The 15,158-nt window shown below is 41.4% G+C and overlaps 1 protein-coding gene across 1 annotated transcript in view; it reads right to left on the reverse strand.

Annotated features, from left to right (window-relative positions):
- ITK (IL2 inducible T cell kinase) overlaps positions 1–15,158 on the reverse strand; it is a 66,464-nt gene that overhangs the window by 44,931 nt on the left and 6,375 nt on the right. Inside the window, exon 2 of the mRNA XM_062188772.1 lies at positions 1,168–1,272. Coding sequence (XP_062044756.1) covers positions 1,168–1,272 — 105 coding nt within the window. The remainder of the gene's footprint in view (positions 1–1,167; positions 1,273–15,158) is intronic.

The following is a 15,158-nucleotide window of genomic DNA, read 5'->3' on the forward strand; positions in this document are numbered from 1 at the left end:
TTTTCTAATTGAAAGAAAATTATTTTTCATATGTCATTAAAAATGGAATATTCACCCTCAGGTTGGCAGACAAGAACGAGACCCTGGAATGTGCAAGGAAACATCCATTCCTTTGGAGCCATAAATGCCAAGAGTGGAAGATAAGGATTCTACAGATACCTCCCCACCCCCCAGCTCTGTCCAGAACTTTCTGCAATGATGGAAGCATTCAGTAATCTGTGCTCTCAAATACAGTAAGCACCAGCCATGTGTGGCTACTGAATATGTGAAATGTGGTCAGTATGACTAAGGAGCTGAATTTTTAATATCATTTAATTTTAATGACCTTATAGTTAAACACCCACTTGTGGCTTGTGGCTACTGTATTGGACAGTGCATCTATCTCTGTATAATTCTCTGGGTGTAAAATCAGAACTTTAAAAAAAGATTTATTATTTGTTATTTGAAAGGCACTGCAAGAGAGATGAGAGAGAGAGAGAGAGAGAGAGATCGATCACCCATTCACTGGTTCACTCCTCAAATGGCTGTAACACCCAGGGCTAGGCCAGGCTGAAGCCAGGAGCCAGAAACTCCATCCTGTTCTCCTACATGGGTGGCAGGGATCCAAGTAGTTGGGTCATCATCTGCTGCCTTCCCAGGCACGTTAGCAGGAAGTTGGATCGGAAGTGGAGCAGCTGGAACTCCAAGTTATGGGAAGCCAGTGTTGTAAGTGGCATCTTAATTTGCTGTGCCACAACTCTGGCCCCAAAATCAATCTTTTTAATCTTAGATCCCCTGAGTAATTTATAGCTAAGGGAAGCGATCTTTTGCCCTCTGACGTGAGTAAAGTGCACTTAAAGTACATTAGGCGTGGGCCCTTGAAAACACCTTTTCCCCTCCCTCTCAGGGGGGATGAGGGCTCTTCTTGAGACAACAGAGAAGGAGAATGAAGAATAACTCTTTCAAGATGTTGTGCCTTATCCTTAATGACAACTACCTCCTGTATGTGTTCGCTGAGTGAATGAATGGATGCCATTGATTACAAACTGAGAGGTTTCCTTATAGGGTTGTCTAGGTTCTATGCCTGGGTCAGAATTGTCACTTTCCTACCTTCTGTTACAAAAACTGAGAATCTGAACCATGGTCTAGAGAATGGAGACTTCTTCTCCGTAGGCCTGATGGACTTACCTGAAATGGGTATTTATAGTGGCACGGGATGCTAATGTCACTCTTCACAATCTCGACACATTTGATTCGGGAGAGTTCGATAGAGCCCTTCAACGTGCGCTTTTTCTGTGGGAAAACAAGCAGGTCTCATTCAAGGCAAAGAAGTCTATATTTTTGTCCAGATTGTTTCCAGGACTAGTTGATAAGACCCATTATCTTTGTAACCAACTCCAGCCTTCCCAATCGAACATGCCGAAGCTGCTGCCTGGCTCTCAGCTGGAGAAAGACACTGAGCGGACTCCTGGGAGCGTTTGTCCTTTCAGCCATGTTCTTGGCAGGGCATGGGTGCCCACCGGCTGATAGACAACAACTTGCAGCCCACTGCCCTTGTGACAAACGTCCCTGTTTGCATTATCCCTTGCACCCAGGATGGGTACTGAAGTCAGGAAGTGAGTCACACATGTGCCAGTTTCATCTGCTCTATACTACCCCTGCCCTAATTAATTAGCACAGTAACTGAGCTGAGACCTGACCTAGATGGTGATGCCATTACTGGCAGCTTCTCCAGGTGCCTTAGCTGTGCAGTCTCACATAGACATCTCTGCAGGACATTCTGGACTCTGCTCTGCAAATGCTCTTTGTCTTCTCCCACTACCGCTGTCAAATCTTGGCCTGTATCTCATTTTATCCCTGATAACTGACTAGCATGACAGTGTTTGTGATTTACAATGTTGCTACATGTTACCCACTCATACGGGGCCCTGTGCTAGGATAGTAGATCCCAGGGAATGTGAGCTCATACCATTGGGACATTTTCTTGGAGCTTTCTAGTAAGCTCCAAGGAAGGCAACTTAGGGAAATGCTTTTGGATGGCAGAAGCCTTTCACAGTTGCCTAGAATTAGATTGGCCTTAGATCAGTATTTAATTGAATCATGAAAATAGTTGGAAAATCTGTCATTGTACCTTGTCTTCTATAAAGAGAAAAGGTTGGTGCAATGAGAACAAGGTTGGAAAAACTCTGCTTTTTACTATGTCTATGACCTTGGATGATTTATCTAATATTCCTGAGTCTCAGTTTCTACGTCTGCTAAGTGAGGATAATAATACTAGTTTTAGGGTTTATTAGATCATAAAATGCAATGTCTAAACAAATTGTCAGGTTTATGATAGGCATCCTTAATAAAGGTTAGCTTCATAGTTACAGAGGTTAAGGAAGACCTAATTATTTTGAGCAACTCATGAGATAGGAATATTTGGCTGGTATGGAACCATGTCATCACCAAATTCTCTAGAAATAAGTTTGATTTTTACTTCCTGGTTTTTGATTGACTTGTGCTTCAGTAACTCAGGCACAAAAAAGAAAGGGACAAGGTCTAGAGGTGAGAAGAAGACCCCAACAGAAACAGGAAAGATTTGTGGTGCTTCTTAGAAATTTTTCTTGGGGCTGGCACTGTGGTGCAGCAGGTTAAGCTGCCGCCTGCAACACTGGCATCTATATGGGAACTGGTTTGGGTCCTGGTTGCCCCACTTCCTATCTGGTTCCTTGCTAATGCGCCTGGGAAGGCAGTGGAAGACAGCTCAAGTCCTTGGGCCCCTGCACCCATATGGGAGACTCAAATGGAGTTTCAGCCTCCTGGCTTCTGCCTGGCCCAATCCTGGCCTTTGGGGCCCTTTGGGAAGTGAACCAGAAGATGGAAGACCTATTTCTCCCTCTCTCTCTCTCTCTCTCTATCCCCCCATCTCAACCTATCTCTGTACTTCTACCTCTCAATTAAATATTTACAATTTTTTCTTTCTAAGAACTACTGTATTGGTTTTTGCAAGTACAGATTTATCCATGTTTACTGTAACAAAACAACATGGATATATGAGAAAATATTTAGTGTTGCATCATCCCACCCTTCTCTACAACTCTGAGGTAGCAAAGGTTAACCAAGTGGAATGTCATTTGTGTCTTTCCTACACGTTTACAGGATATAGATTAGGGGGATTCAAAAACTTCATGGAAAAATTGAATTAAAGAGGACTTTATTGTCATGCTTAACTTTTTAAAATTCAGGCATAGTTTTTCATAATATGCATTAAACAGATATGTGTGTCTGCTCTATGTACTGGTCTAGAATTTGTTTTTTGCAAAATAATGATGAATTAGGAGGTCTGTCTTCCCTTAAAACTCTGTGAGGGGCCAGTGCTGTGGCACAGCAGGTTAAAGCCCCAGCCTGCAGCAATGGCATCACATTTGGGCACTGGTTTGAATCCTGACTGCTCACTTCCAATCCAGGTCCCTGCTAATGTGCCTGAGAAAGCAGCAGAGGGTGGTTCAAGTCCTTAGGCCCCTGTACCTGCACAGGAGACCCAGAAGAAGCTCCTGGCTCCTGGCTTCAGATCATCTCAGCTTCGGCCATTCTAGCCATTTGGGGAATGAACCAGAGGATGGAAGACCTCTCTCTCTGTCTCTCCCTCTCTCAGGAATTCTGTCTTTCAAATAAATAAAATAAATCTTTTTAAAAAATAAACAATCAAAAATACTTAGAAATTTCACATACACAAAAGCTCAACAAGTAAAACACAGAAACATACCAAAAAAAAAAAAAAAAAAAAAAGAGCTCTGTGAATAGATGTACCCTTTGGACTCTAACGAGCATCTCATTTAGAGTCTTCCACAGCTAGAAATACATGCCCACACTGTCCATAATCATAGTTCTTTGGAAGAAGTAACTTATCTTTCAAAACAGAGGAGGTGCCTTTTTGACAACCATCAGCAGTAACTGATAAACAGGGAGAGTCAGCCTTGAGGTTACCTTGTTTTGACCTCCATTGGGTTACTTCCTTAGCAGCATACATAGTGAAATGAAACAAGATGTATACCAACATTTTGTGTATGGAAACTAGGTCCTGCACCTTCCAAGTGTAGAAACAAGGACATCTGTCCCATCTGATGCCTGGTGCCGTGGCTGACTCATGGCAGTGCTCAGGGAGAGCTCGATAAATGGTGCCAAGCTGCAGCACAGCAGAAACCTTCATAACCAGATTTAAGGTTAATGTGTCTAGGCTTTCAGGCAACACTTACTGAGGGCCTGTTGTGATTAAGGCCCTGTTCTGAGCTCAGTAAACAAAGTGATGAGCGTGGTAGAATCTATCATGGAGCTCACAGTACGCAGATGGCCTCCAACTTTCAATGGTTTAACAAGATGTTTTTGACTTTAGAGTGATGTGAAATCTTTCAGCAGAAATTGTGTTTCAATGTTGGATGTTTGACATCTCCCTTTCATTGCCCTGTATGGCACAGTACTCATTGTGATGATGGGTGGCAGCAGGCCGTGAAGCGCACAGTCAGTCTGAGGATCATGAAGGGGAGTAATTGATGCTCTACAGGGTACTGTGTTGCTGAGCTATGATGTTCGTAGGTTAGGTGCATGAATACATTTTAGACTACTGATATTTTCAGCTGATGATGCATTGATTCAGATGGACCCCAGCATAAGTCAAAGGGGCACCTGTAATTGGAAAGGCAGACAAGCCAAACAAGTGCTATAAAAGAACAGAAGAGGTTGACACAACCAATTTTTGGCCAGAGAAGGTCTGTTTTGAGAGTGAAGTTGAGAAGAGATCAGAGAACAAGCAGTTGCTCTTTGTGAAAAGGGTCGGGGGAGTGACCATTCCAGGTAGAGCAAACAGCCAGAGCAAAATTCCTGGGTGGAAAAGTGCTGGATGGGCATCAAGTGCTAACAAACTGAGGTCATTCTATTCAGGGCATAAAGTGGAGGCAAACATTAACTGCAGTTGTAATCAGGGAGAACAAGTCCATCTGAAGCTTCCAAACAGTGCTGTCCAATAGGAACACTGTGTGAAATTTTCTAGGAGACATATTCAGAAGAGAAAATAATAGCAACTGAATTTAATTTTAATGATCTATTTGACTTAATCCAACATGCCTGAAAATTTATTTTTTCAAATTATGATCAATACAAAAAATTAAAGGGTTATATTCTGTTTTTGTACTAAGTCTTTAAAAGCATCTATTTTACAGCACATCTCTTCACATTTCAAGAGCTCAGTGACCACAAAATATCCAAGAAAGACTTCCACTTTCAATTCCGATAATTTCTTTTGACTTCTAAATAGCCACTGGTTCTAAGTCTGGATTTTAAGAGACATTTATGCTTAATTGTCTGTTGGGTTAATCTGCTCTTATGTTGGGTCTTTGGTTGGGATGGATTGCCTGTTCCACCATCAACCTCATTCTCATTCCCAGAGAGGACCTTGGTCCCCCCATCATAACCCATCTTTTACAGTCAGTTTCTCAAATGGCCAGAGGCTGATCCTCTCTTTGGATGTTACAAGGTCTGAAATGTGGTGAACAGCTGGGCCAGCTGTGCACTCCCTACGTGGTCACTGGGGAGCAGCCGGTCAAAGCACTAATCACAGTTTAGGATCTGGGAAATGGTGATTGCCTGTAATCATTCCAAACAACTGTGCTATTTCTGAAAAATGACAGAGTAAAATCTTCCAAGGAAACCACACAAAAGCCCCCAGAAAAAGAGAACAAGTGAAACCCGCCCTCATTTTTAGTTGTTTTTCTGTCTGCACCACTTGGGGTGAGAATCATAGGCCTGTGCTTAACCTTGTCTCCCTTCTGGGCCATGTTTGAAGTGATACAGTCCTCACATTAAAATGTTTCACCCCAGACATATGGTGTGTGTCAAACACAATCCAAGGTGCTGATGCCTACACATTTGCACAAAGGCAACAGGCTTTCATGTCTGCTTCCTTTTGATGTTAATATTTTGTATGAAGTAGAATTTGGATTTTGAGGTTCAGATAGAGAGTCGGGGAAAACAGATAACATTTTGAGCACTTCCTCTACATCAGGCACTCAACACTCCATCTCCACCTCATTTAACTGTGATTCTACAAGGTATTATTCCCCCACTTCATAGATGATAAAATTAAGACTCAGAAAGGCTAGCACACCAGCTTGATTTTGTGACTCCAGAGCCTCAGTGCCTAACCTTCATGCCTAATGGCTTTGCAGTTTCTCTGACTTTCCATGAAAAAATGCTCATTTCCCAGATCCAGTGCTGAAAAATCAATTGTGTGGCCAATTTCTCCAAGTCATGACCCATCAGAGCCTTGTTTCTACCTCATCTGGTCATGCACCCCTTGTGCTGGATTCCAAAGAGGGAGTACACTCATGGGATCATCAGAATAACAACTCTATCTCGGTAACCTTGGCTCCTTTGTTGCTGAATTAACGCAGCAGGGGGCAGGCATTGTGGCGCAGTGGGTTAAACCCCTGGCTTGTGGCTCATACTGGAGCACCTGGTCTGAGGTGCAGATATTCATGCTTCCAATTCAGCTTCCTGCTGATGTGCCTGAGAAGGCAGGGGCTGCTACTTCAGCTACTGTGCCCCTGCTGCCCATGTGGGAGACCTGGATTGAGTTCTGGGCTCCTGTATTAGGCCTAACCTGTCCCTTGCTGTTGCCAGCATCTGGGCAAGGAACCAGTGGAAGGAAGATCTCTCTCTCTCCTTCCCTCCCTCTATGTTGTTTTGCCTTTTAAATAAATTAATTAAACTTAAAAAATAAGCAAAAAAAAAAATCTAACACCACAAATACATCCATGAGAAATACCTATGGAGTGAGAACATCTCTACCTTTCTGGAAAACAGCAGAACTTCAGCTGACAACTCTGGCAAGGAAGAATGGGAGAATTAGAGCTTTAAGATCAGAGTCTCCGGTTTGAACCCCAACTCATTCCTTACCAGCTACCCAACCCGAGGGAAGTGTCCTACCCCCTTAGTTGTCTTGTTTTTCTTAATTAAAAATGTTAATTAATTATTATAACTTTATTTTAAAGGCAGAGAGGCACAGGGAGACAGAGAGAGATCTTCTGTCCAGGGGTTCACTCCCCAAATGCCTGCAACAGCTGGGGCTGTGCCAGGCTGAGGCCAGGAACCAGGAGCTCCATCCAGGTCTCCCAAATGGGTGGCAGGGACACAAGTACTTGACCTATCACTGCCGCCTCCCATGATGCAATTAGCAAGAAGCCGGATTAGAAGAGAAGAAGCTGAGACTCAAACCAAGCACTCCTATATGGGATGTGGGCATCGCAAGTGATGTCTTTACTACTGTGTCAAATGCCCAACCCACTTAGTTTTTAAAAAATAACTAAATCATAGTCACTAAAGTTCATTCAGGAGATTTGAAAGGACTAAGACACTTACCAATGAATTAAAATCATTACAGTGATAAACTGGTCACTCAAATGTTACTTCCTTTCTTTTCCTCCAGTGGCTGCCCATAAAATAAGATCTTATTCTTTTGTCTTTATGTTTCCATATTTCTTTTGAAGGTTTTCTATTGCAAAAGGATGTAATCAGGAACCACTCTTTGGCAGCCCAACATTAGCACTCAACCGGCCTTATGGCTGAGTTTCACAGTCAGAGTCATTTATTTTACCAATTATTTGTAGGATCAGGGCAAAACCACAAAAGGAGCCTGTTTCCTGGCCTTTCCAAGTGTAATGCATTTGCTCTCACGGGCTTCAGCCTTCTGCTTCCCCCTTCACTCCTGACAAAGCCTTCCCCAAATCCTCATTCACCTAAGATTACACTTACCTGACAGTTAAAGCTTGCCTTGTTTCAGAGGGGGTCGGATTAGGCCAGATAGAAACTTAAGCCAAGAGGGGGCTTTGACAATACAAATTCTGGCATCAGCTCAGAGAGTAACGCTTCCACCATTGAACCCAACTGAAATTGCACAGTGACACAGAAGAGCTTTAAAAAAATGGTGTCACAGAAATGCAGCTTAAGTCACTAATTTGGGGGTTGTTCCTCCCAAGCACAGCACAGTGCAGAATTTCATTTCTGAAGTTGGTGTAGGGGTCTTCCTGGAGCCTGGTTTCATCCCCTCTGCCAACTTGCTCAAGATGACCCCCCTATTCTTTTCCATTCTCATAACTCAATTTTTGATATCATGACAAAGGGGTTCTCAAATGGTAGAGGGAGAAAAGCCAGGATTTGGAGCTCAGGAAGGGCAGGGTCTGAAAGGGAACACTGGGACAGCTGTTTCAGATCTGTGAACTTAGCTCTCTTAGATCTTAGTTCTCTCCGGTTTTCAGCAGCTATGGGGACACTGACAGCTGCCACACAGGGTTACTGTGACTGAGCCATGGGAAGGCACGCAGCACGTTGCTTGACAGTCAGTAAACACGTGGTCATCGCTGTCTCCATGGAAAAAGTAGTATCTTTTAAAACACTGATGCAACTGGCAATCAGCTATTGCTCCTCCCTCCTCTTCTCCAGCCTCTCTTCAAAAGGACCTAACCCTCACTAAGTCTTGACCCTGGGAGGGTCTGGGGTCATGGCAGCTGATACCAAGTCCCCTTGGACCAACTGAAGCCAGGAAACTATCATCCATCACACACCTGCCTTTTTTTCCTCTTTCACAAGACCTCTTACTCATAGCTAACCCACAGCCACCCGACTTTCTTCCCCTTGGTGTTTTCACACTGGGGTTTGCTACGAGGCTGGCTGCACTGTGGGGGAAAACACTTCAGCTTCTCTGCAAGTCTGCTGTCTTTTCAACAGTAGCACCCTAACTACTCAAAAGAAAAAAAGTGGGAATGTTATCAAAAGAAGCAGAAGGACACTAATGAAAATAAGAGGAAAGGAGAGTTTACGCGCATACAGTTTTCAGAGGGCAATTTAGGATCCACTACTAAAACTGTAGATGTATTTTCTCACAAGAAACTGAAAAAAAATTGTTTATTTTTATTGGAAAAGTGTGTGTATGTGAGACGGGAGAGAGAGAAAGAGTGAGTAAGAGAGAGAATCTCCCAATCTGTGGTTCACTGCTCAAAGGCCAGCAACAGCTAGGGCTGGGCCAGGCTAAAGCCAGGAGCCTTGAACTCAATGCATTCTCCCAGGTAGGTAGCACAGACCCAAGTACTTTTGCCATCACCAGGGTGCACATTAGCAAGAAGCTGAAATTGGAAACAAGAGCACAGATTTCAACTCAGAGACTCCAATATGGGATGTGGGCATCCCCTGAAGCATCTTAACTGATGCTCCAACAACTGCCCCATCACAAGAATTACTGAGAGCAGAAACCTGTAGGGGTCAACCTAGGGGCTGGGAGTAGAAGGTAGAAACAGAGCTATTCTCTCTACCTCATATCCTCGATATTGCTTGAATGTTTTAGTACAAGTATGTATTTCTTCCATTATACTCAAAAGATTAACTCAAATAAATAGATAGGCTTCCCTATAGGATTCTTCCTGTAGAAATATTTGTTCAAAATGTATAAATACATGTGAAAACTGTTCTTCATAGCAGCATTAATTGCACAAAAACAGAAAAACTTAAAATATTCATAAATTGACAAATGGCTAAATAAGTTATCTGTCATTCATCCTGTGATTACTCTTTTATGCTATTTATATAAATACATATTCATATTTTATGCATAGTTGTTTATTATTAACAAAGAATAAATCTGGCCTATATGAAGGTAAAAATTATATATTAATTATAACAAAGCAAGTTTAAAGGTACAGATGAAAAGTCATCTCAGTTTTGGAAAAAAAGGTAATAAAAATATGTTAACAAATTCAAAATTCAAAGAAATAATATGAGAGGGTTGGCATTGTGACATACAGGCACTGGTTTGTGTCCTGGCTGCTCCATGTCCTAACCAGCTCCCTGCTAATATACCTGGGAAAGCAGCAGAAGATAGCCCAAGGATTTGGACCTCTGTACCCATGTGGGAAGCCCAGATGAAGTTCCTGGTTCCTGACTTTGGCCTGGCCTAGACCTGGCCACTGGGGAGTGAACCAGCAGATGGATGAGCTCTCTCCCTTTCTCTCTCTCTCTCTCTCCCTCCTCCCCCCCCCCCCCCCCGCTCTGTGTAACTCTGTCTTTCAAATGAATAAATAAATGGTTTTTAAAGAAATAATATACAAATGAAAATATTTCAAGTTACTAATACTTGTGTTCCATTATAGGTGCCACTGTGGCAGAATTTCACAGTAAAAGTTGTGTATTTCTAAAATATTTTAAGCTTTTTACAGTGAATAAAGATGAAAAGCAGAAAAATGAAAATAAGATTTTAAGGAAGTTAAAAATGTTAACAGCACTGCACTGTATGCAGCTATGGCAGCTGCTTCTGGAAGAAGGTAAAGGTGTACACTTCAAATGCTGGGTGTACACAGCGACGTCCCTCTTTGCTCTCAGAACCTCAGAACCCCATTAGCAGGAACTGGCAGTCAGGCAGCACCTGCCACCTGTTCTTCTGTGTCCATGAGATTCAAGTTCATAACTGTTCCTGTCATGTTCTGTTTGAGTAACTGCATTTTCCTAAGACATTCTAATGTAGTATTTGTGTGTTTTTATGCGGGTATATTTGTCTATTAAGTGAAATAATAATTAAGGAATAATTCCCAAGCCTCACTGACTTAAAGGAAGATATCCTAATCCTAGGATGATAAAGACATGATTGCTTAGAATTTCTTAAAAAAGTGGGCTGAGAGTAAAGGATTGATGAGAAAATGAAGAATTGTTACATTGTAAACACATTGTGTCTCTCAACATCTCTGGTCTATAATTTTAAAGCTCTCCTTCTTGCCAGAATAGGAAATATGAAATGTTTAATGAATTTGAAAAAATATATTTATCAGTCTTCCTTTTAAGTACTTAAGAGTCATTGCACTTCTGGAAATAGCTCCTTAAACAGAGATGATCATGAAATACTTGTTAACTGAGGAAAAGCAAGTAAGACAAAGTATGCAGCAAAAAGGGATATTTGTGGGCTCAATGACAAGCCTTCTTAATGTAAATGACTTGGATTAATATTTCCAGAATGATTGGCAGGTAGATGCAAATCTCTTGACAATGTAAACATAGGTTGAAACTAGTCTGCTTAAAAGTTTTAGCAAATAAAGAAATTCTACAACTTATTATGGAAGATACTAACTTTAAGAAAAATGGGCAAAATGAATACAAATGTTTTTAAACCATGAAAAGATATTCAAAGTCACTACAATAACAGTGATGAAAATAAGTTCTACTTAGATATCATCGTTTAAAATCTGTCAGACTTGCAAAGATCTAAGCATAAGATAATGGCTTAAGAAAAGTTTTGAGAAAATAGACAACTCACACCTGGCCCCGGAGAAAGTTAGTTGCTACAACTTCTATGGAGAATAATTTGGTTATTTTCAACAAAATAACATGCAAACATCCTTTGACTCAGCAATTCCACTTCTACACATGCGTTCTACAAGTGGGTATTTCTCAGCTTCAGCGCAATTGAAATTTGGGCCTGGATAATTTTTCATTGTGGATATGTTCTGTGCTCTGCAGGAGACTGAGCACCAGCCCTGGGCTCTACCCACGAGATACCAGTGGCACCCACCTGCCCATCTGTGACAACAAAAATTTTTCCCGATAGCATCAAATATGTCTTGAAGGGAAAAGCCAGCTCTGGTTCAGGACCACTGTTGCAGACTTACTCATGACGAGTGATATACGTAGAGGGCTATTCACTCTTTGTCATTTGCAATAACAAAACCATTGAAAATAGACTAACAGCAGTAAGAGAAATTTTTATACATACTATAAAACATTATGCAACCAGATATAATGAATGAAGAAGCCTGGTGTATCAGGATGGATTGATCTCCCTGTAATATTGTTAACCAATGAAAAGAAAGAGGTTAAGAACTCTGTCAACTGTCTGCCACTACATAAAAGGGAAGAAAAAATAATGTTTATTTGCAGTTACATTATATGCATAAAGTATCATTGGCAGAATTTATGAGAAATTGATTATATTGGATATTCTCAATCAGGAAAGCAATGTGGCTGGAGACAAGGACGAGAGATTAATTACTACACAACATATTGCAAGTTGTTAAAAAATTATGTAAGTGGAATTATCCAGGTCTTCTTAAAATTTTTCTGCATTTTGCAAAGATTGGCAAACTAAAATGACTATTAGTGCATCGATGCGATGTCCAGTGTGCTGGCACTGAGGCAAGGGAGCAGGGTTCATCCCTGCACCAGTTAATTTCATTTCATGAACCAATTAGAGCAATTTGGAACAGGTTGAAAAGCAATGTGAACAACACTAATTTAATGTCATTGAGATGTTTGATAGATGTTAAAAAAATTAGAACACTTTTTTTTGTTTTAATTCAGAGAAATTTGGAATCGGTTTTTGGCAGCAGGTTCATGTGTCCGCTGTGCCCTTGAGTTAGAGCCACGTGGGTAGAGTGTGGCGGCCTGAAAAGACCTCACTGCCGTCTTCCTGCTCCCCTGTGCTTCCATCTCCAGGTGCTCCGGACTCTGAGGCTGCACCTCTGAAGCTCCACATGTGCCGGGGCTGGTACTAAATTTCACACCCTGAGCTACTGAAAGACAAACGATGAGGAATTGTGACTGTTGTTGCTGTCGCACAGACCCAGTGCTTCCAGGCTTCTCTTCACAACTCACCCTTGCAGTTTCCACCACACTCTAGCTTCCTCAAAAGGAATCATATCCCTAATAGTGTTCACTGACTTGACTCACTTTGTCTCCTGTGAACAAACTGTTCTGAAAGGCAGCTTAAAGTCACCACTGTAAATTTAAAAACACTCATTTCTAAGACAATCGTAATAAGCATGTAACTATTAAATTTAAAACATGCTAAAACCAAATTTGTATGGACACCTACCATCTGTGTGCTATTAGTAGCACCTAACCTTGGGGAACACTGAATTCCATCATTGCACATGAAACTGTCTTAGTCTGAGTTGTGGAAAAAGGTGAGTTTTGGTGTAGTATCTTCAGTCTCACTTTCTGGGCCCCTAATCCAAGCAATACAAGGACAGGAGGGTTCTGGGTAGCTTCCCTCCCCTGCTTTAACTAGAACACTCCCAACTCCATCTATTTAAATTTAAATCCCTATACACCTGGTGTATAGGGATGGGATGGGACGTGTAATTTTGTGTTAATAGAGTTTCACATTTTAAAAACTTTGAAAAATCCCAAACCTAGTGCAATCCTTTGATTGTATGAGCAACAAAGCTAACTCTCAGAATGAGGAACTGGCCAAGGTTACTCAGGTGCCAAGTCTCCATACTATTAAGCTACCCTATTGCTGCTTCCTTATCTCATTCCACTTTTCTAGAATTAGAGGCTATCTGAGACTTCCAGCACCTTGGGCTCTGTGTACTCTATGGAAGAGTTGAAAATGACTTCTGGTATTTCATTTCCTCCTTGTTAATGCACTTGATGGCCTAACAATGAGCTCATTTCTATGAACCTTTCAGAACTCCAAAGATGATCAGTTAGGAGGCTTTCTGGCACTCTATAAGTCCTACTATGTAGCTAGTGGGTTTTTCTTCATCTATAAAATTTCAAATCACAACCTCTCAAACAGGCATAAAATATTACATATTTTCCCTCTCAAAACATTCAAAACCTATAAAACCAGCATACTTGAGAATTAAAACAATGAGCATTTTTAGTTTATCATCTCCAATTTTTCTAGTAACAAACAGTTTTGCTGGCCTCATGCACTTTGGAAAATGGTGTAGCAACAAATGATTGAGGCCACAAAATGTTTTTATACTATGACCCAGTCATCTTACTTGGGGCTCTATTTCTCAAGAAGCTTATTTTAAAAAGCAAATAGTCCTGTATCAGAGATACTATTACTTTTTCAGTGTTTTCTTTACATCTGGAAACGACCTGAATACTGAGCCATAGGTAGTACATAAGTTGATCTGTTTGTCCAGGTATGTAAAAGTGTGATCTTGTAATGAACTGACTCAAGCATTGAGAAACCATTTGCATGAGAAAATGATTACCTTGGAGGCCATGTAGATATATGGAAATACACAGAAGAATAAACAGAAAGAGTAAAACACTAAATTGCTATGCATTATGATAATAACTATGTGAAAGTTATATCCATGTAAAAAAGACCAATGCCCCCAGAGGTAATACATGGAAGCCTTTAGACAGGAGAATTATGATGAACATTTTGAGTGTAATTGTTTCATCACTTTTTAAAAATAGTGTAAATTTCTGAAGGTTTGCTTCTCTGTCTGAAGATGAACCTGTGAGGAACAGAGACATGACCTTAATAGTTTAGGAGAGCGAGTGAAAGATGAGAAGCAACAGTCATCATTTTCTTAAGCTATGCAGGCCTTTGTGGATCACGGTAAGGAGTTGGCATTTTATTCCAACCTCCATGAGAAGAGCTGAAGCTGGGGCAGGATGCCACCCACCTGAATTTAGAAGCATTTGTTCTAGCTGTGAAGACAGCAGATTACACAGGTCTTGTACTTGCAGCTCCTTCTATGCAGGCAGCTCGCCCTGCTTTTACCCTGGCCTGGCTCTTCCCTTCCCCGAACCTCAAGCTCTGTACAGATTCCTTCTCTGGCTCCTCTTTCTCCCAAGTCAGCGACAGGTGCTGCTGAGTCTTGCCGTAGCACCTTCCACACTCCTAACTGTGCTCTGTGGAATTGGAAACCTGCTGCTGTCTGCCTCCTCCACCAGAGTGTACATTTGTGAGACCCTGTCTCTGCTGTTTACCAGTCTATTCCTCACATGCAGTGCCTGACACATGGTAGGTGTTCAAGAAACGCTTGGTGAATGAATGAATAAGTCTAAACATAACAAAATAGAAACATCTCCTTACTGAAATGTTAGCTAAAAGAATAATTTATGTAGTTAGCAGGGGGAAGGTCTTATTTGCATTTTTATAACATTTAATTTCAATGACTTTTTAAAAATTAAGGCAAAATTACGGAAAGTTTCCTTATAAGTAACTTTAGGTTAATGGGAATTTATGGCAACGTAAGATCTTGTATCAAATTCTTATTCCAGGGGCCGGTGCTGTGGTGTAGCAAGTAAAGCCACCACCTGCAGCGCCACCTTCCCATATGGGCACAGTTGAGTCCTGACTGCTGTACTTCCAATCCAGCTCTCTGCTATGGCCTGGGAATGCAGGAGAAGATGGC

This window comes from Lepus europaeus, chromosome 4 (assembly GCF_033115175.1).
Source record: "Lepus europaeus isolate LE1 chromosome 4, mLepTim1.pri, whole genome shotgun sequence".
NCBI classification, from domain to species: Eukaryota; Metazoa; Chordata; class Mammalia; order Lagomorpha; family Leporidae; genus Lepus; species Lepus europaeus.